The sequence below is a fragment of the Apodemus sylvaticus genome, chromosome 3, assembly GCF_947179515.1.
Source record: "Apodemus sylvaticus chromosome 3, mApoSyl1.1, whole genome shotgun sequence".
NCBI lineage: Eukaryota > Metazoa > Chordata > Mammalia > Rodentia > Muridae > Apodemus > Apodemus sylvaticus.
The window spans coordinates 166,968,788-166,988,747 of NC_067474.1; the positions used below are offsets into that span (position 1 = coordinate 166,968,788).

At 52.8% G+C, this 19,960-nt stretch overlaps 1 protein-coding gene across 1 annotated transcript in view; it reads right to left on the minus strand.

Annotated features, from left to right (window-relative positions):
* The window catches only part of LOC127680442 (calmodulin-binding transcription activator 1-like), a 602,930-nt gene extending 588,107 nt beyond the window's left edge, over window positions 1–14,823 (minus strand). Inside the window, exons 1-2 of the mRNA XM_052175894.1 lie at window positions 14,817–14,823; window positions 14,594–14,700 (exon numbers count right to left, since the gene is read on the minus strand). Coding sequence (XP_052031854.1) covers window positions 14,594–14,700; window positions 14,817–14,823 — 114 coding nt within the window. The remainder of the gene's footprint in view (window positions 1–14,593; window positions 14,701–14,816) is intronic.
* Between the last annotated feature and the right edge of the window lie 5,137 nt (window positions 14,824–19,960).

Here is a 19,960-nt window from a genome sequence, read left to right on the forward strand (position 1 = left end):
GGAAGGTGTCAGAAATTCCCCATATCAGGCCTAGAGAGAGAGAGAGAGAGAGAGAGAGAGAGAGAGAGCACCAGAGTGCTTACTGAGCAGGATCCCATCGCCAAATATGGAAAAAGCAAAAACTCAAATACTTGTCAAAGGTCAAATCGATACTAATTCACTGCAAGGAATAAGGAAGAGTCTTGGCCTTTTTTTTTTTTTCGGTCTTTCCTCTTTTGTCTTTATTAAAGACCATTGGCCAGGTGTGACTTCCTTTAGCGTGCCTGTTATTCCATACAGTTTAAGTTTAATGCTTAAGAACCAGGCACAGAAAGCTAGTTCCTGCGGACGAGAACCTCTTTCCCAAACAGGAACCTGTGTGCCTTAGCAAACCTTCTGGATGAAGGTTTTCCCTGTCTTGTCTTCCCTCAAGACAGCAGCCCCGCCCCTGCCCTGGACATTTCTCCACTCTGGTCATCTTCTCTGCGTCTGCAAGGCTGTTGGGGAGCTGACAGGATCAGGTCACACCGGTTAACACAGATGACGTCTTGGTGAAGCTCTGTGGAGGCCACAGACAAGGGACTGCTTCTCCGGGACAGCCCCTTTCTCTTTTGAGAGCTGGGAGAAACCTGAGCACGTACCCAACACTGACAAGGACAGCTGGTGCTGCTCATCCCAGCAGACATCATGGCCTGCCACTGTGCCAGCTGTAACATGAAAAGTCTTGCAAGTCGTTGTCCAAGGGGCCAGCGAGACGGCTCTGTCAGTGAAGTGCTTGTCATACAAACATAAGGATCTGAGATCAACCCCCGGTAACCATGTTTAAAAAAAAAAGCCACAGACATAGGTAGAGCACATGGCTGTAATCCAGTGGGGAAAGAGGGGTGAAAAGGTTGGATTTCTGGGACTAATCAGAGTAATCTGATGAGTGAGCCTCAGGCCCAAAGATCCTGTCTCCAAAAACACAAGGGGAGATAGCTTGTAAGAAAGACACCCAACGTTGACTTCCGACCTCTGTAATAGACATACACACACACACATGTACACGCACATGCTTGCACACACACATGCACACAGTCATTGAACATCATTGTGTATCTGGTTGTATGTACTTTCTCACGTGTGCACATATGCACAACATTGACTTCCAACCTCCATGTATACCTGTAAACACATACACATACACACACACACACACAACACACACACAAACGCCCTTGCACTCTGATGACTGTAAGATGCGCAGGGTATGGTTGACGGGAGAACCTTCCCACACCGACCTGCTTGCAAGCTGTTTGGGAGATTTCAATTCCGGATTCTCTGTCTCAGTTCTCTCTTCATCCTCACTAAGATCTCAGCTGACTGACAGCCAGTGGCAGGGTCTGGGATATGATCACAGCCTTAGGAGCAGAGGCACGGAGGTCGGGGAGGTTGGGGGGTGGGTGGAGGGGACCATTCCAAGCATCCCCACGCCCGGCCAGCCACAGGAGCTCCACGGAGAGAAGCAAGGAGCAGCTGGACGGACACGGGGGTGGGGACGGGGACAAGGGAGGGTGACGGGATCCCACTCAGCACACTCCACCTGCTCTCTGCTCATGACCCTCAGAGTCCTCCCCACCTCTGCCTTGTGGTCACGGATGTTCTGAGGGCCACAGTAGGACCAGCTGCTCTGGACAGCAAAGGGGCTTCCCAGAATCCCCTGAGACAGGAAGTCAGTGCCTAGCAGAAAGCCAGATCACCAGGCAGCCAGGCCCAGCACAGGGATGAGGCCAACTGCAGCGGCTGCTGTACACAGCTGCCTCCCTGAGACACACCTTGCCTGGCCTTTCAGCCCTGCCCTGTGTGTAAGTGGGGGTGTGTACCCCTGTACCTGTACCACTGGCAGCTGTCCTCAGCAGCCCTGCATTCTGTTCCCTTTGCCTAATGCTTTTCCCAGCATCCTCCAGCCTGACTCCTTTTACCAGAACATCTCTGATTCCTCCTCCAGCTTTGCACTTGCAGAGTACTTCCCATGAGCCTTCCCTGGATGCCCAGGGTGGATTATATGTCCAGCCGGCTCAGGTGCTCCAGTGACCGGCACTGGGGACCAGATCCACTCTTACCGTCTGTTTATTCATTAGGCTGCATTGGCCTGGCCAGCACAGCACATAGAGCACACAGATCACAGCACACAGCGCACACACAGCACACACAGCACAGCACACAGAGCACACACAGCACAGCACAGCACACAGAGCACACAGAGCACAGCACAGCACAGCACACAGAGCACACAGAGCACAGCACAGCACAGCACACAGAGCACAGCGCAGCACAGCACACAGAGCACACAGAGCACAGCACAGCACAGCACACAGAGCACACACAGAGCACACACAGCACAGCACAGCACAGCACACAGAGCACACAGAGCACAGCGCAGCACAGCACACAGAGCACACACAGCACAGCACAGCACACAGAGCACACAGAGCACAGCACAGCACAGCACACAGGGTACATAGAGCACAGCACAGCACACAGAGCACAGCACAGCACACAGAGCACACACAGCACAGCACACAGAGCACAGCACAGCACAGCACACAGAGCACACACAACACAGCACAGCACAGCACAGCACAGCACAGCACACGGGCAGCCCATAGGAGAATTAGTGCTGTCAGATCAAAGGATCTCTGACTAAGAAGCTGCTACGACTCCTAGGCAGTCTGTGGGTGGGGAGCCAGGATGTTACTCATGAAGTTCTGTACTCTGGGGCTCTGATCTTTGCGACATCACCATGAGCAAAGGGAAGGGCTAGGCCCTCTTGCCGGCACTCAGAGATGGAGCAAGGTGGGACAAGAGGTGCCAGTCTCCAGGGAGGTCCCTGAGTGCCAGGGAACACACTCAGTTCATGGTAAGAGCGTTTCCTTGGCACACAAAGAGGCAGTTGCTACTCCTGGGGATGCCAACTGGGCAGAGGGACCTGGTGGAATTCTTGGGGTCAACGCTTCAGGAGGGAGGGGTCTGGGCTTGGCCGCGAAGGGAACAGCAAGCAGCTGACGCTCCGTTTGGCAATCCATCGATGCTCTGCGAGTTAATGCCTTATTATTAGTGTGCATATTTATAACGCGCCCTCCGGTTATTAACGGTGATATAATGCCAACTGAGAAAACCAAGGGACCTCAGAAATATTTACATAGCAGCATAATTAAGACCAGGAGCTGAGTCACGGAGGGAGCCTGGGGGGGTGGGGGAAATGGGACATTCTGGCTTCAGCCAGCTCTGTGGCTTCCTAAAGAGGAGCCAGTCAGAATCCAGCTGAGTCTTCACCTTGACCACCCTAGACCTTCAGTGACAGGCCACCCTCTGGAACGACCCTCACATAAGACTCTTCCAGACTTCTACAGAAAGTCCCTGTGCAGCCACAGTAGATAGAAGGGGGGAGAGTTAAGCAGGGAATGCAGTCTCTGGACTGCCCAGCTTTGGCGCCCCTGACCAGACCAACATCCCCAGAGGAACCTCAGCACAGATGCTTAAGTCCCCACAGGCTGAGGGAGCCCCCAGACTGGCGAGTAGCAAAGCCGTCCTCCCCATCGCCTCAGCCTCAGAACAGAAGCCTTCCACAAGGACACGAAGCTCCTCCCTCTCCTTTCTCACGGTCTCCCCTTCAATACCCTTGAATGCTGTTCAATCCTCAATCCAGAAGACGGTTCTCAGTCAGACTTCGGGGGTCTAACAGGGGACCCTTAGCTAGGACTGTCTCCCAGTGCGTGAAGGTGTTTGAGCTCATGGGTGGGTGAACTTGTTGTGTCTGGGGAGGGGGTGTTGCATTTGTTTATGGGGAAGTGAGCCTGTGCTAATGTGTATGTGAGGGGGGCAGACCAGAGAACAGTCTAGGGTGTCATTCCTTAGGAGCCACCTTTTTTGTTTTTGCTTTTTGCTTTTTTTTTTTTTCCTTCGAGACAGGGTTTCTCTGTGTAGCCCTGGCTGTCCTGGAACTCACTCTGCAGACCAGGCTGGCCTCAAACTCAGAAATCCGCCTGCCTCTGCCTCCCAAGTGCTGGGATTAAAGGCATGCTCCACGACTGCCCAGCCACCCACACTGTTTTTTGAGACAGGGTTTCTTACTGATTCCTCTAGGCTAGCTGTCCAGGGAGCCTGCCAGGATCTACACCTCTGCCTCCCCAACAGCAGGATTACTGGTGCACAGCAATGCACCCAGCTTCTTATGTAGGTTCTGAGGATCAAATCCAGGTCTTCACGCCTGTGTGGCAAGTTCTTTACCGGCAGGGCCACCTCCCTAGACTCTGTGACTTCTTTTCATGACCATCTTTCAAAATAAAGAGGAAAGGAACTGGCTTTAAAATGGAGAAAGGGGACCCAAAACACAAATTAGATGTGACAAAGCAGTGTAATATTATTCAGCCCCCAAAAGGATAACGCTGTGATGCCTGCTACAGCACAGAGAGACTCAGAAGAAGAAGAAGCCAGTCACTGAGGATGACCTGCTGTGAGTCCTTGGGCACAAGTGTCCAGAGAGCAGAGTGTATTGGTAATGGTTCCAGGGTGCATCAGACAAGGGATTGGGGTTTTCTCTCAGGGTATGAAATGGCCTCACTGTGGTGCTGATGGCGCAGTTCTGTGACTATATACAAGGCCCCTGAATTATGACTTAAAGTGAGTGAACTGGGCTGCAGAGACAGCTCAGCAGGCAAAAACTCCTTCTGTTCTTGCAGAGGACCTGAGTTCGGTTCCCAGCACCCACGTCAGCCAGCTAGCTCATAACTACCTGTAACTCCAGCTCCAGGGAGGCGATGCCACTGGCCTTGATTGGACACACACGCGCACACACAAGTTAAAAAATAATTTGTAAGAGGATTAACCGTACGGCCTGTGGGCTGCACTGTGCTGTGGAGTCTAGAGCACAGTAGGCAGGCCCCCTGGTGCTCCCGGAGCACTTCTGTGGCAGTCTGTGGTCAAGGTCAGCCTTCAGCAGCACCCCCGCCCCCAGCCCTGCCCTGTCCACTCGGACACAGTTCCCTTGGTCCCCACCTGCAGGCCTGACAGAGGCACCTGGGTGGCGCCCCAGAAAGCTCACAGGACTGGAAATCTACCTTCCAAAGGACGCAACACGCCTGTAACTAACACCAGATCTGAACACCTGCTGAAAATAAATGTCATTCTATTGGCTTCTGGAAGGGTCTCCTGCTCTGCAGCGGATCCCACTCAGCTCTATTGAGCCTCCATCACAAGTGATATGCAAATGTAGCTCTTGTCATTCTTATAGCCCAGAGTGGGAATGTCCCCATAAAGCCATGGTAACAGCGCCTGGTTTTATGGCCGGCTAAGTTTTCTTTGCCTCTTGTCAGGACTTTCTCTTCCTCGAAGCTGATTAGAGAACAGGCTGCTTCGCATTTCTTTTCCTTTGGAGAAACCAGAGCACGCAGTCACCAAGCTGCACCTCCGTCTGCACCATGCCTCAGCTGCCACCACTGCCCAGCTCCCTCCCAGCCTCCGGGACTTATAAAACACAGTCCCCTTCCCACCTGGTGTGGAAATGCATGGCCTCTGCTCAGAGGGGGATATAAAGGCAGCCTTATTTATAACAACTGATCGCCTCTGCTCCTCAGGTTAGAGCTGGCTGTGCGCTCACACACACACACACACATGAGATACACAAGCACATACAACTGTATGCTCAAACATGTGCACACACAGACATACAAACATACACATATAAGCTTACATATTCTCACACTCAAACACATGTGAAGACTCATACACTCATGTAAGGGATGCAAACATGCAAGCACGTGATCACATACATGTATACATGGGGCTTAAACGTACATATATGGTGGTATGCACATATGTACACTGACACACACAAGCTTTCATGCATGCACACGCACAGAGGCTTATATACAAACTTGCATACACATATGCAGACACACACAAACTTGTATACACACGCAAGCACAAACACAACACAAACACATGCATAAGCTTGAATGCATGTATTCACAGATACATACAAGCTTGTAGCATTTAGGCGCACACACACACACACACACATACACACATATATAGGCACACACATACATATATTGTGCTGCTTTTTCCAAAGTGGCTTTCACATACACCTTGTAAGAAAATACCTTGCATCATGGTGTCTCGGTAGAGAATTCCTGGCCTCCCTTGCTGGGGCTATCCAGGGTAGAGAGGTCAGGGCAGGTCTCCTAGGTGAGAGCCTTCTTCTCTACATTTCAAGCACTGCTCTGAGGTCCAGAGAGAAGGCCTCTAGCACAAGATTACTCTTTTTCTACCTCAGTCCACATTACAGAAAAAGCCATCAGTCCTCCTTCTAGAGAATTCCTAGGTGCACCCACAGACAGGCCATCGTACCTCCTCCCCCACTGGAGGCCCTGGGAGAGAGGAGGGACAGGCATCAGATCTTCCTCCCAGTGCTCCACTAAGTCCTCCTCGAAGACCTCAACTGCAATGCAAGGCTGAAAGGTGGTGAGTGCGACAGGCCGTCTCAGGTCCTTCAGGCCCTGCAGGCAGGGGACACGTGCCACACCCTGACCCAGACTGGTGTAAGTCCTATGCTGATGCAACTGCACATAAATCAGGTAACTTCAGGACCACACAGCAGCCTCAGCCCTCAGTGAGGATCTATGGGACTAGAAGAACAAGATCTTGGCCCCTCCTTCCCACTAAGGGAGTTTAGGGTGCATCCTGCGGCCCCTCATCAGCCCCGCCCTAAGGTCATCTGGCCTGATGAAAGCAGCCCCGCCCACTAGCTGATGAGCCCTGCCCACTAGCTGAGGAGCTCCGCCCATTTCCAATCCGTTTGTGCTTTTTGTTCTCTGTCATTAGATGGCCTTACAGGGTTCTCCTCTATGGGCATTTATTCCAAGCATAGCCATTCCCTGAAGCAAAGGGCCCGTGGGTCATTCCTGGGACCACCTCCAAATCACAGTCACTCTGTCTTCTACAAGTAGGGCCTGAGAAATAAGAATCCTGGAATGGGAAGAGGAAAAGGTGGGGGCGGGGGGGAATACTGTAGGAAATGGGGGTGAGAGTGCAAAGTGGCAGGAGAGGCCAGACACCTTCCTCCCCCTGGAGGCCCGCCTCCCAGCAATGCCGAGTGACCTTGGTGAGGTAAAATGAGAAAGAGAGAGAGAGAGAGAGAGAGAGAGAGAGAGAGAGAGGCCTGGAACAGATACTTCAGTTGTGTAGAAGTGGGAAGATATCACTATCGTGTAGCACAGACTCTGTCTGCTGGTCTCTATGAGGTCTGAGCTCCTAGCACACTAAACAACAAGTAAGATGTCTCCTCAGAGCTGCAAAAGGCCAGCGGCTTCCCCGTGCTCTGTGAAACATCCAGAGAGCAAGACATGACACCTGGGTGCCCAGGGGAAGGCTGAAGGCAGCTTGCCAGCCAGATGCCCAAAAGGGCTGGCCAAAAGAAGGCAGGCTCCCATCCTGGCCACCTCAGGACCAGTCACACTAAAAAGAATGTGCAGAGCCCTTCCTAGAAGCCTAGGGGGTTGGAGCCCCTGAGAAGTTGCCCCCTCCTTCCCACCCTACCAGGGACAGCCAGCCAGACCCCATCTCATTCTACCTCAGGGACTGGGTGTGCCTGCAGCATGCTGGCATCAAGCGTCCAAGCCAAAGCTGGCCTGGTGGCATTATGTCCCTTGGCATCTGAGAATGAATGCCCTCAGGCCAATCAATCCCCTGGAAATGTTAAAATAATAATAATGATGATAATAAAAATAGCAGAGGCCACAGCCTGTGGCCATTCCCTTCAGGGCATCATCTTCCCCACCACCCCCACCCCCAACTGTGTATCCAGATATCCTTACACTTGCCTCAGCCCTGCCACCACAGGCCAGGATGGGTCTGAGGCCTGGTAGCAACTTCAGCACCAGGCCGGTGACACAGACCTTAAGCGTACGCAACACCCACTCAGCACCTTGACACCCACTCAGCGCCCTGATACCCAGTCAGTGCCTTGATGCCAGGCATCAAGATGGTGCAGGCTCTTAAACTGGCAGAGGTGCGACCACAGAGGCATGACTGCAGAGTCACAGCCCTTTCGGGAAGCCTGGACTCTGGCTCCCACCATTGGTCCCGTGGCCTTCCCTTGTGCTGCTCTCAGCCTTCCCGTGTGTTCTCCAGACAAGCTCCTCTGCACTTCATGGAGGAATCCCTTCCTGCTTCACAGAGCCAGCCAGAGCTGCTTCTGTGGTCTACACAGAGGCTGTCCCTGCAGCTCAGTGCGAGCGCTCGCCCCAACCCTCCCTGGAAGCAGACAAGTGGGACGAGCATGAATTCACCTCCTAGACACTGCCACCTACAACATCCAGAGTCTTATGCAGATGTTCCCACCCAGACTGCCTGGGGGTTGAAAATCCCCGGGGTTTGCTTCCCCCACCGAGGCTGACCTCTCTGGGAGGAACTTACTTGCCTTGCCTGCAGAACGGAGACGACTGAGCTATCAGATCTTACAAGGTCCTTACCAGGACGAAGCGTGTCATAGATGTGTTGTATAAACAGCTCTCAGAAAGTTTGGTAAGAAGGCTCAGCAGGTGAAGGCACCTGCCACCAGGCCTGCTTGGTCGAACCCCAGGATCCGTGTGGTAGAAGGAGAGAACTCAAAGTGGTCCTCTGATCTGTATGCACCATGGCATGTACTTACACACACAAACATGCATACACACGTGCATAGAGACCCACACTCACAAAATAAACGCACTAAGAGCTTAGAGTAGGCCCTTCCTGTGGTATTGTCTTGTAAGACACCATCGACTGCTTAAGCTTGCGACTCTGAGCACCCACAGGGGGCCCTGAGCTGCCTCAGGCCCTGCGGCACAAAGCCCAGAGGATTGTGTCTGCAGAAGTCCCCGGCTGACAGAGGATAGACTCGTAAACACATAAGTCTGCATCCCGTGTGATAAGACTGTTTGGGAGGTGCCTTGAAGTGTCGTGGGAGCACGGGGAACCAGTGATTAATTTTGCTTCAGGGCTGGGGAGTCTTTGCAGAGGAGGTGACATTTGAGCTGGACTTTGAAAGACGAGCTCTCCACAGAACTAAATCTGGACCCAGTGCCAAGACTGTCAGCCTCGAAAAATCAATCCTGCCCCCCCCCCCCCCCCCGAGGAGGGGCAGCTCGCCACAGACGATCCCTGCCCCAGGACGCCAGCTGCCCTACAGTGTGGGTGTCCAGACTCTCTCTAGAGACTGGTCTACATTTCCACGTACAACTTGACATCATTTCCTCTGTCCAGCCCTATCTGCTCACCACCGGCTGGGGGCTCTCATTTCCGGGCAAACTTCTTTAGCTTTTGCCCCTTGAAGACATTTTGAATTTTCTCCCCCTAGTAAGAATGATCATGACCTCTTTTAAACGGAATCAGCCCCTTTGGAGAATGCGCCATGTATCTCTGACAGAGAAGAGAAGAACTCTAGTCAGGGCAGGCTTTCATCGCAGCCCTGTCTGGAGATGGCAGCATCACTTCCCCACCCCACCCCCACCGCCCATCCCCCACCCCGCCCCACCCCCCCCCACCGCCCGCACCCCATCTCCCCCCCCCCCCCGTCCCGTCCCGCCCCCGCGCTTGACTGTACATTTGAGTAGCCATTGCAGTGGGGCTGGGATGGTTCAAAGACTGGAGGATTTTAGACCGGGACCCAGGAAACCTGGGCGATCGATCGATCGAGTTCGGGTATCTTTAAGTAAACACATCTGCCTCTCACACCACTCAGGACCCCTCTACTCTGCCATCCTTCCTGAGCTATTTTGTGATAAGCTCAGAGGATCCAGGGCAGCCTGGATTTGAATTCTGGATTTGAACCTGTGTAATGTTGGCTGGGCGACTTCCGGTAAGCCTGCTAAACCCCTGAAGGAACAGAGGACCTTGTGGGCTGGGTCATGCCTGTGGGATAAGTGCCTGCCTTAGGTAGATGGCTACCTGCTACTAAGGTGGCTGCTGCCGGAACTTCTAGGACAAGCCGTATCTCAAGCACCTGACCTCCAGGCTGTGTCCTGCTCTCCTCCCCAGAAGATTCTTCATAGCCAGGACACACTGATGGCCCTTGTGAAACACTAGCAATCTGATTCTAAGCTGTCTTGAGCTTCCTCTGGACAAAGCTAAACAGTGATAGCCAAAGCCACTGCTTCCTCCACAGTGCCCCCCACCTCGTCCTGTGGGGGACTAGGCCCTACCCATTGAGCCATCCCACCCACACGTACTGAGCTCATTGGACCTCTAATTTCTTCAACACAAACAGCGCTGGGGGCTGCCATGTTCTGGGGACTCTACAGACTGCGGCTGTCGCTTTGGAATCGTTGGCAGCAAGGACTCCACCAAAATACTCAAGGTCAAGAGACCAGCGTGGGTCTAGGCAATGTGTACCTCTTAAAACAGTGACAAATATGTTATTTAATTTTAATGAGCGTTTTTGCATCTCAAATCTAATTACAGCATTATCAAGCCCCGCTTTGAACTGCAGGTGGCTTCTCATTACGTGTGTGGAGCTGCCACAAGCGTTTCTCGTGAATACTAATAACAGCCTGATGCTACTATCTATAAAAAAAATTTTTTTTTTAAAAACTTCCAGGGACTGAGAAGGCCTGACTTTATAACGCATCTGTGGGGGCCAAGCCACATGTCTTTGCAACTTAATTAAAAAAAATAAATATTGTATGTGGCCACCCTGGAGGGTGACAGCTCAGGAAGTGGCAGAGGGGAAGTGTGGCCAGGAACAGAGATGTCGTCCCCGCAAGCTCAATACTCAGAGGCTCAGTCTTACTGCAGTTTCGTTGCGTAACATTCAAATCCCCCAATTTGCTTGCAGTTCAGAGAGAACGGTTCCGTCAACAGATTTTCTGGGTGACGGACTCCAGTAATAGGCCTAGGGCAGGAAGTCTCCGGGGGATGTGCTCCGCCCACAAGCCTGTCGGGTGGACAGGTCTGAGGAGATGCCCATGCCCCGTCACAGAAGCCATCTGAGACAGCGTGTGGCTGCCCCCGGCCAGGCTGGATGGGGAGGGAGGGGGATCCACAGTTGTGAGTGGGAAACTCTGCAGCCTCTGAGTGGCGGACACTGTCAGACGCACGGCGTGGCTGCGTGCTGGAGCGCTGGAGCTGTACCAAGGGTCTGCATGCTGCTTGTGTGTACTTAGACTGGTTTTCAGGTTGCACCCTCCTCCTGACTGGCACTTTTCTCAAGAGGGGCAGGTCTTGAAGGGTAAAGGTGATCATTTGTCATTTTCACTCAGGAAGACCCTGATGGTGTGTGAGGTGCAGAGCGCTGCTACCATCCCGTAAGGGGCAGCAGCAACTAAGGCAGGGCTCCTACCACAGGACAGGACAGGGTGATGGTCCAGCTATGGTCTCTGCTAGGACCTGTACATCATGGTCTGGATTTTTAAATGTCTCCAAAGGCCCAATAATTTAAATAAATAAATAAATAAATAAATAAATAAATAAATAAAGTCTGTGGCCACTCTTGAGTGACAGCTCTGGAAGCAGCAGGACCATGGACTCAGAGTGAAGATAGAGGTTTGCTCACTGGCCTTGGCGGCCTCAGCAGGTGCTGGGAGCTGTAGGGTCCAGGGCCTGCCTGGAGGAACTTAGGGCTTTGGGTGCCAACACAGGAGCCATAGTGAACCTGGATCCTCTTCCTCTCTGCCCCCAGGAGGTGAACAGTCCCCCGGAGCATGCAATCCTGCTGTGAAGTCTTACCTCAACCCCAGGCCCAAGAGCCACAGGGCCCCAGTGACCCTGACTAAACTTCTAAAACCACAGGGTCATGTAAACCTCTGAAGTCCCTTCAAGCTGACTGATCCCAGCTCCGTACCAGCAGCACAAAGCTAACAGACCTCCCTCAAAACCAGGTCCTTCCTGTGTCCAGGTTTAAGCTGGCCCTAGGTCCTGATCTCTACCTGCATGTGGGCAACAGAGGGAAAATCCCCTTGGTCATGTCACTGGCCCCATCCTCAGAGTTTATGACTATGTGACATGGTGCTACCACGGGCTGTAATGCACACACAGAGACACACATGTACACACACCAACACACAGACACACAAGCACATCCACGCATGCACATAGACATATATGCACGCACTCCAGTGCACACACACTATACTCACACAGACACACATACAGACACACATGTACACACCCACATACTTACACATACATACACATGTACACATACATCCACACACGCACACAGACACACACGCACACATGCACACACACATACACAGTCTCACAAACACACACATGCACACAAACATAAACACAGACACTTGCACACACATGCACACACACATACACACACATGCAGGCGCATGCACACATGATTTAAAATGAAAAGAAGAATGGCTAAGCTTGCCTGACCACCAGGAGGACCACGACAGCTCATCTCTGCAAAGGCTGAGCCTGCCCAGGTTCTAACTGACAAGTTCTTCTTGGAACCCTGGTGGGATATGGCTCTAGGAGGACTCTGGGCATCCAAAGGCCTGCAGCATACCTGGTGTTAGCCTGTCCTGTAGACGCTCCACCTGCCCCCAACCCTGGTCCTAATAGACAGGGTAGTTACGGGCCAACCCTGACACTACTCCCCTTTTCTTTTAAGACAGAAGGAGTTCATGACTAAACAGTAATGTCCCCTACTTCTCGGGGCCGTCCTGGGTGCTGCCTCCCGAGCCCATTACGCCTAGTTATCTTGTACAACATGGTCACACAGGTACTGTTACCACCGACAAGTTCATTGAAAGAGAATTTATGGCCTAATTGTGCAGCTGTTGCCTTCTGGGACGGTTTTCAGAGATGTTCCACAAGCGTGGTAATAATTTAGTCAAGTTTATCGCACGACTATATTGTAATCGACCAGACAGCAGGCCAGAGTATGAGGAGGACCACCCACAGATCCAGCAAACCCCAGAACAACCATACTGTGACCCTGAGTTCTCTGGAAGGCCCACACAGACCCATGCTGCCCCTGAACTTGACACGAACTTCAAAAGCACACCTGAGTCTGCAGCTGGAGGAGGTCAAGTGGAGGGAGCCACCGCAGGGTGGACAGAAGTTCAGGGTCTCCCAAGAGGGAGGAAACTGGGGTTTGCTTGCAGCAGTGTCTAGGTGGGTAGACACGCAGTGCACTTCTGTGCAGTAGGATGTGCATGGGGTGGGGTGGGTGAGCGTTAGCTCCCAAATGAGGCTCTGCTGTAGCACCTTCTCACACAGAACATACCAGAAACACTGCTACAGAGGAGTCTGAACCTGGCCTTTCTGTGCTTTCTCCCCTCCTCTCTGCCTGTCACCTGGAGGGCTGCTGGCTTGCACAGGCACGAGGGAGACAGCCCTCCAGGTAGATGACTCTTCTGCCTTATGCAGTGGTGCAGGGCCACAGTGCAGGACTGCGGTACAAAATGGAGTCCAGATTTGACCTTCCCAGAGCCAAATCCCCATCAAAATGGCTTCCCCCACCCACAGGTAGCACGGCAGAGGCTTCCATGGCCCAGTCAGAGTTTAATTGGCCATGATTTCCTTGAGCTCTAACACTGTGACTAATGTGCCAGAGAAGTAGCAGAAGGCTGGGACAGAAATGCTGTCCTGGCGAGGTCATAGGCAGAAACCTGTTCTACCTGGAAGTCATAGAGAGAACAGAGCCCAGGGCGCACACAGATGCTAAGGCCCGGGTACTCTTGATGTGTTTATAAAAAGATAAAGAGAAGGGAGATATGTTCTATGGGGGTGTGGTGAGGAGTGGGGGAAAGGGGTGCCCCAGCGGGCCCATGCTGAGAGGCATCCCTTCCCCTGAGGGACCAGCCACAGGACGGCATAGTAGAGAATAGAATTTATTCAGGGCATGGGGAGGGGAGTTAAGAGGGTAGTAGAGGCAGAGAAAGGCAGGGAGAGGGAGAGAAAGAGAGGGAGGGGGGAGGGGAGAGGAGAGAGGGGAGAGGAGAAGAGAGGAGAAGCCGCCAGCCATGAGTGCATGAAGACAGAGGGGGAGAGGAGAATGGGGAGAGAGGGAGGGAGGGAAGGAGAGAAAGAGCAAGAGAGAAATAAGAAACCAAGAGAGTGAGGAGGGGGCAAGCGGCCCCTTTTATAGTCAGGCACACCTGGCTGTTGCCAGGTAACTGCGGGGTGGAGCTTAGACACAATGCTAACATCTCTGGTGTCCCATTTACAGGGAAGGTAAAGTCATGGGAGAATGGTCCGCACTGAAGGCCAGGACTCCACATGCCTAACTGACCCTACAGGGGCTCTAAGAGCCCCATCATCCTCTCCACTGGCCCATGGCTGTAAATAGCAGAGCCCCCCCTCCCTCTCTCTAGCCTGGGCCTGACTCAAAACTGCTACAGTCCTAACACGTTGAGGACCAAGTGCCTTCAGCCCTAGGGCAGAGGAAGGGGAGATCAGGTGAGGGAGAAGATGGGGCAGACGCCAGCCCAGTGTCTACAGCCATGCAGCCTAAGGTCTCTGCTCCCCACCCCCACCCTGACTCATCTGAAACCAGCCGCCGGGGGAGTGGTGGGAGGAGACTGGAGGGGAGGGTGGGTGCTCTCCGGAACACAGTTAACGAGGCTGGAAGACTCACCGGCCAGAGCCACAGAGCAGGATGCCAGGACCAGAGACAACAATCGATAAGATGAACCCTGAGCGAGAGCAGAAGGGAAATCGAAATGCTGACCTGGAAGTCGGGCTCTCATGCGGAGAAAGGTCAGGGTGGCTCTGAGAAGCGGGGTGCAGGGACCAAGAGGAAGCCCATCTTGACCATGGAGGGGAATGAAGGAAGCAAGCGGCTGGGGCCCAGTCAGTACCAGGCATGCTCAGAAATAAGCTCCAGGCCGGGCGGTGGTGCCGCACGCCTGTAATCCCAGCACTTAGGAGGCAGAGGCAGGCGGATTTCTGAGGAGACGAGGCCAGCCTGGTCTACAGAGTGAGTTCCAGGACAGCCAGGGCTACACAGAGAAGCCCTGTCTCAAAAAAAAAAAAAAAAAAAAAAAAAAAAGAACAAAGAAAAAGAAAGAACGAAAGAGGGAGCTGGTGAATTGCTTCAATGGGTAAGCATGTTTCCCACACAAACACAAGGACCCGAGTGGGAGTTCCACGGCCCACATTGTGTGGTTGGGGAGAGGGGCACTGATCACTGCGCTTCCTGGCCACTCTAGCCAACAAAGAAGGAAAAGTCCAGGTTTAGTGGAAGACCCCATGCCTCAGGAGAATGGGGCAAAGCATGATAGAGTAGGACTCCGGATGTCTGCCTCTGGCCTCTGAACAGGGGTGCACCAGGCATGCACAGCCGTACACACACCACAGACGCCAAGGACAGAGGCAAGGGAGAAGAAAAGGGTTGGACCACAAAAGCAGCTCCAACGACGGGGCACTTGCCCGTGAGCTCTCAGGGCTGGGACAGCACAGAAGACCCGCAGAGCTCAAGCCAGACGAAATCCCGGAAATCCCGGTGGAGAAAGGAGATGGGCACCCCAACCAAGGAGCTATTGGCAGCTGGGAGCTTCTAAGAGGCAGGGAGGGGCTGCTTGCTTTAAGGGTGTGGTCTCTGATAACCAAACTCCAGAGCAGGTGCCACACCCAAGAATTATGTAGGTGGCACAAACTGGACTCGATGGGCATAAAATAACAAAAAAGAACGCAAAGTTGGGTGGGTAGGAAGGAGGGGTGGGTCCGAGAGGAGGTGGGGGAGGGGCGGGTCTGGGAGGAGGCCCAGAAGGCATAGATATCAAAATACACTGAACAGAATTCTCAAAGAAATAATAAAGGTATTTTAAAAGAATATATCCCGACTTCACCTGCACAAAACAAGAGGTGGAAACAATAACAACCCCCCCAAAAAAACAAACAAACAAAGAAACAATAAACCCGGGTTTGCTCTGCCCTGGCCCCACCCCTGCTGTGGGGGTCTGTGCTCTGCTGAACTTTGAAAGGTCCTAGTCCTTAAGAGTTTGCTGCACCCAGGTTCCTCCAAGCTTAGCCTGTGTCCTTTGTGACCTTGGGCAAATATCTTAACCTCCCGAGCCTTCTACCGCAGCACCAATAGAGTCCGCTCCCCTCACACTACTGTAGCGCAGACAAGCCTGCCATATGCAGCCACCCTTGAAGAAGAGCCCTTCATCTCCAAAAGCCAAACTCAAGAATCAAGATCAGACAAGACAATTGAGAGGCTGAGGGTTGGTGGCCTGGGAGACACAGCTGGCCATGGGGTGTGAGAACACAAGAGGCCGGAGGGAGAGCACCACAGCCATTTTAGGATGAATGCAAGGGCCACAGCTAAGGGACAGAAAGCGTCCCTTGCCTGTATCCAGACTGGGGCTTCTGCAGTCGGAGAGCCCTGGCCGAGCCTGCAGATCCCTTCAAACCCACTGAGGTCTAGGAACTAAGACCAAGCCTGCCCCAGTCCCCACACAGCACCAGACACTTCTGCATACAGCCTGTACCCCTCACAAGTAACACAATGGCCAGTCAAGAGCCCATCCCGGGGTGACATTGTCAGAAAACCATGACCCTGGAGCTGCAGACAGATGGACGGATGGACAGGTGGATGGACAGATGGACAGACCAGAGAGTATAAGCTTCTGGGAGAAAAGACAGGCTAGTCCCTCAGCATGTGTGGATGACTGGAGAGGGCTTGGCTCCCAGGAAGGACCTGTGCCCCCCTCCATAGACCTGGCTTTCAGGTGCTGGAGGTCAGCAACATCAGAAAACCTGTGGGAATGCAAAAATGGGCTAGGAGCTGAAGGCCTCTCTGTGGGAGCTGGTCTGTAACTTCATAACTTTCATACTTCTGCTGAGGTCTTATGGCCACATAATGCTCAGCCATTTTATGCGGGATTGTGTGCTGTGCATGTACCAAAGAGATCATTTTAAAGAAGGGAAAAATGGACCGAGTGCTACATTGTTTCTGAAAGTTCCCCAGCAAGCTATGAAGTGCAGAGACTTCCACACCCCTGATTACAGCATTCCTCTATCAGAACAGACTCTGGATCATAAGGATCTGAGAAAAGCAGAGCCCTTAGCTGGGCGTGGTGGTGCACGCCTTTAATCCCAGCACTTGGTAGACAGAGGCAGGCAGAACTCTGAGTTCGAGGCCAGCCTGGTCTATAGAGTGAGATCCAGGACAGCCAGGGCTACACAGAGAAACCCTGGCTTGAAAGACAGAGTAGAGTCCAAAGTCAAGGCTAGAAATCCCAGAGCAGGCTGACCCTCCTTGCTCAGACCCCAAGCTGGTCAACTCCGAGAAAGGGAAAACCCATTGTGAGGTGTGTCCTGGTCCCCAAGCTGAAATCACACCTGTGTGTGGTAGAGAAATCCAGGTTGGCAAAGAAAACAGCAGGGCCAGGCACCTGTGTTGTAAAGGAACACTGTCCACTGGTCCCAGACCAGCACTGACCTCTGGGCTCCTGTGGGCCCTGCAAAGCCATCCCTGTTCCTGCAGGCAGGAGCATGCCCAGCAAGAGAGAACATTCTCATTTCTAGATTCTTTGCTCTCTGTCAGGCTGGGCTGGGAGCCAGGAGTGGGAACCACAGTTAACTCCTCGAGCTGCGACAGCAGTGTGGAGAGAACATGACGGGGTAGCCGCAGGACGGGCTATTAGGCAAACATTAGCAACCGTGTTTGCAAAGAATGTTTAATGACTGGGGAAATATTCACAATATGTTGTCAAATGGAGAAGTAAAGCTAGAGAAATAATACAATCCCAGCATCGCTGGGTATGACAACAGAACCCAAAAAAGACAGAAAACAAAAGAACGGAGGCCTTGATGCTCAGAAAGGGACTGGAGGAGAGAAGGCATCCAGCTCCTGAGGGGCGCGGGCGGCCCCGAGGCAGGCCTCGCCGTCCCCTTACTGTTCTTCTGTATGTTTCAAATGCCTGCCATGAAGAATATTTTTACTATTGCGACTGACTGTGTTAGAATTGATTACTGAAACAATATTTCTTCCCAAAGAAAATTCATTATCGTATCCAATTTGATGCCAGAAACGTCCAACACCTGCAGTGATTCAGGGGTGAGATGCCCACGAGGGCCATGTGTTGACAGTTTGCTCCCCAGCTGACGGGGACGGGATGGGGGGCGCTCTGACTTAACTGATGGATTCATCCAGTGATGGACTCATAATCTGATAGAGCTAGGAGACAGGACCTTGTTGAAAGAAGCAGGCCAGGGAGGTTATGGTGCATTCAGTGAGAACAGCCCTCATAGGCTTGCTTACATGTTTGAATGTGGTCCCAGTTAGAGGAACTGTTTAGGGAAGATTATGAGGCGTGACTTTTGTTTGTTTGTTTGTTTGTTTGTTTTGGATTTGGTTTTTCGAGACAGGGTTTCTCTGTGTATCCATGGCTGTCCTGGAACTCACTCTGTAGACCAGGCTGCCCTCAAACTCAGAAATCCACCTGCCTCTGCCTCCCAGAGTGCTGGGATTACAGGCGTGCGCCACCACTGCCTGGCTGAGGCGTGACCTTGATGGAGGAGGTTTCTCGCTGGGGGTGGGCTGAGAGGTTTCCAATCCCAGCACTCAGGAAGCAGAGGGCAGTGGATCTCTGTGAGATGGAGGCCAGCCTGGTCTACAAAGTCAGTTCCAGGACAGCCAGGGCTACCCAGAGAAACCTGTCTCAAAAAACAAAGCCACAAGCCCATGCCAGGCCTGGTCTCACCTCTGCCTCCAGCTTGTAGAGGAGATGAACACTCTCAGTCACTGCTGCCCAGCACCACGGCTGCTGGCCTGCTGCTGCCGTGCTCCTGCCGTGGCGCTCATGGGCTCGGCCTCGAAAACTGTGAGAAAGCTCCCACGTAAACGCTTTCTTTTATAAGCTGCCTTGGTCCTGGTGTCTCTTCACAGCAAGAGCAGTGACCGAGACCGGTGTGTATCTTGTCTCTGAGCACGTCTGCTTCCCAGGCTGCTCCAAGGTCACCGTGAGGGAAGCAGCCTCTGCTTCCCTGCCCTGGATGCTCTACTTCACATGAGGCCTGACAGCAGTGGAACCAGCCCACCGTGAACTGATATCTCTGAAACAAGAAACCCTCTCCCACCATCTTAGATATTTTGTAGCAGAAAGAAAAGGATGGCTAAAACAAACCCCAATGCTGTTTTTTTTTTCTTTTTTTAGGCGGTGGGGGTTAAAATACATGTAAATGTCACTCTGGACAGCTAAGTGTCTGTGTCGTCATCCGACAGCAAGCTGGCAGGAGGGATCTGCCAGGCAGAAACTGAACGAGTGGGAGGCGGAGGTGGGGGTGCAGAAGCCACGGAAAGTGTCCAGAGATCTGGATAGTGAAGACATGGCCTGAGACTGACCTGGCTCCTGTCCTGTTTTACAACCGCACTGCACAGGACTGACGCTGTCGGTGCCACCGTCATCCAGGGCACCTGCATGGCTCATGTCACAGTCATGTAAAACATCGCTTCTAGCTAAGCTGTTCTTGACAGCTAACAGTGCACACCTCGGTCACATTGTGTTCCCGCCTCAGTCACACTGTGTTCCCTCCTCAGTCACACTGTGTTCCCTCCTCAGTCACACTGTGTTCCCTCCTCAGTCACACTGTGTTCCCTCCTCAGTCACACTGTGTTCCCTCCTCAGTCACACTGTGTTCCCTCCTCACTCACATTGTGTTCTCTCCTCACTCACATTGTGTTCCCTCCTCACTCACATTGTGTTCCCTCCTCACTCACACTGTGTTCCCTCCTCACTCACACTGTGTTCCCTCCTCACTCACATTGTGTTCCCTCCTCACTCACATTGTGTTCCCTCCTCAGTCACACTGTGTTCCCTCCTCACTCACACTGTGTTCCCTCCTCAGTCACATTGTGTTCCCTCCTCACTCACACTGTGTTCCCTCCTCACTCACACTGTGTTCCCTCCTCACTCACATTGTGTTCCCTCCTCACTCACACTGTGTTCCCTCCTCACTCACACTGTGTTCCCTCCTCACTCACATTGTGTTCCCT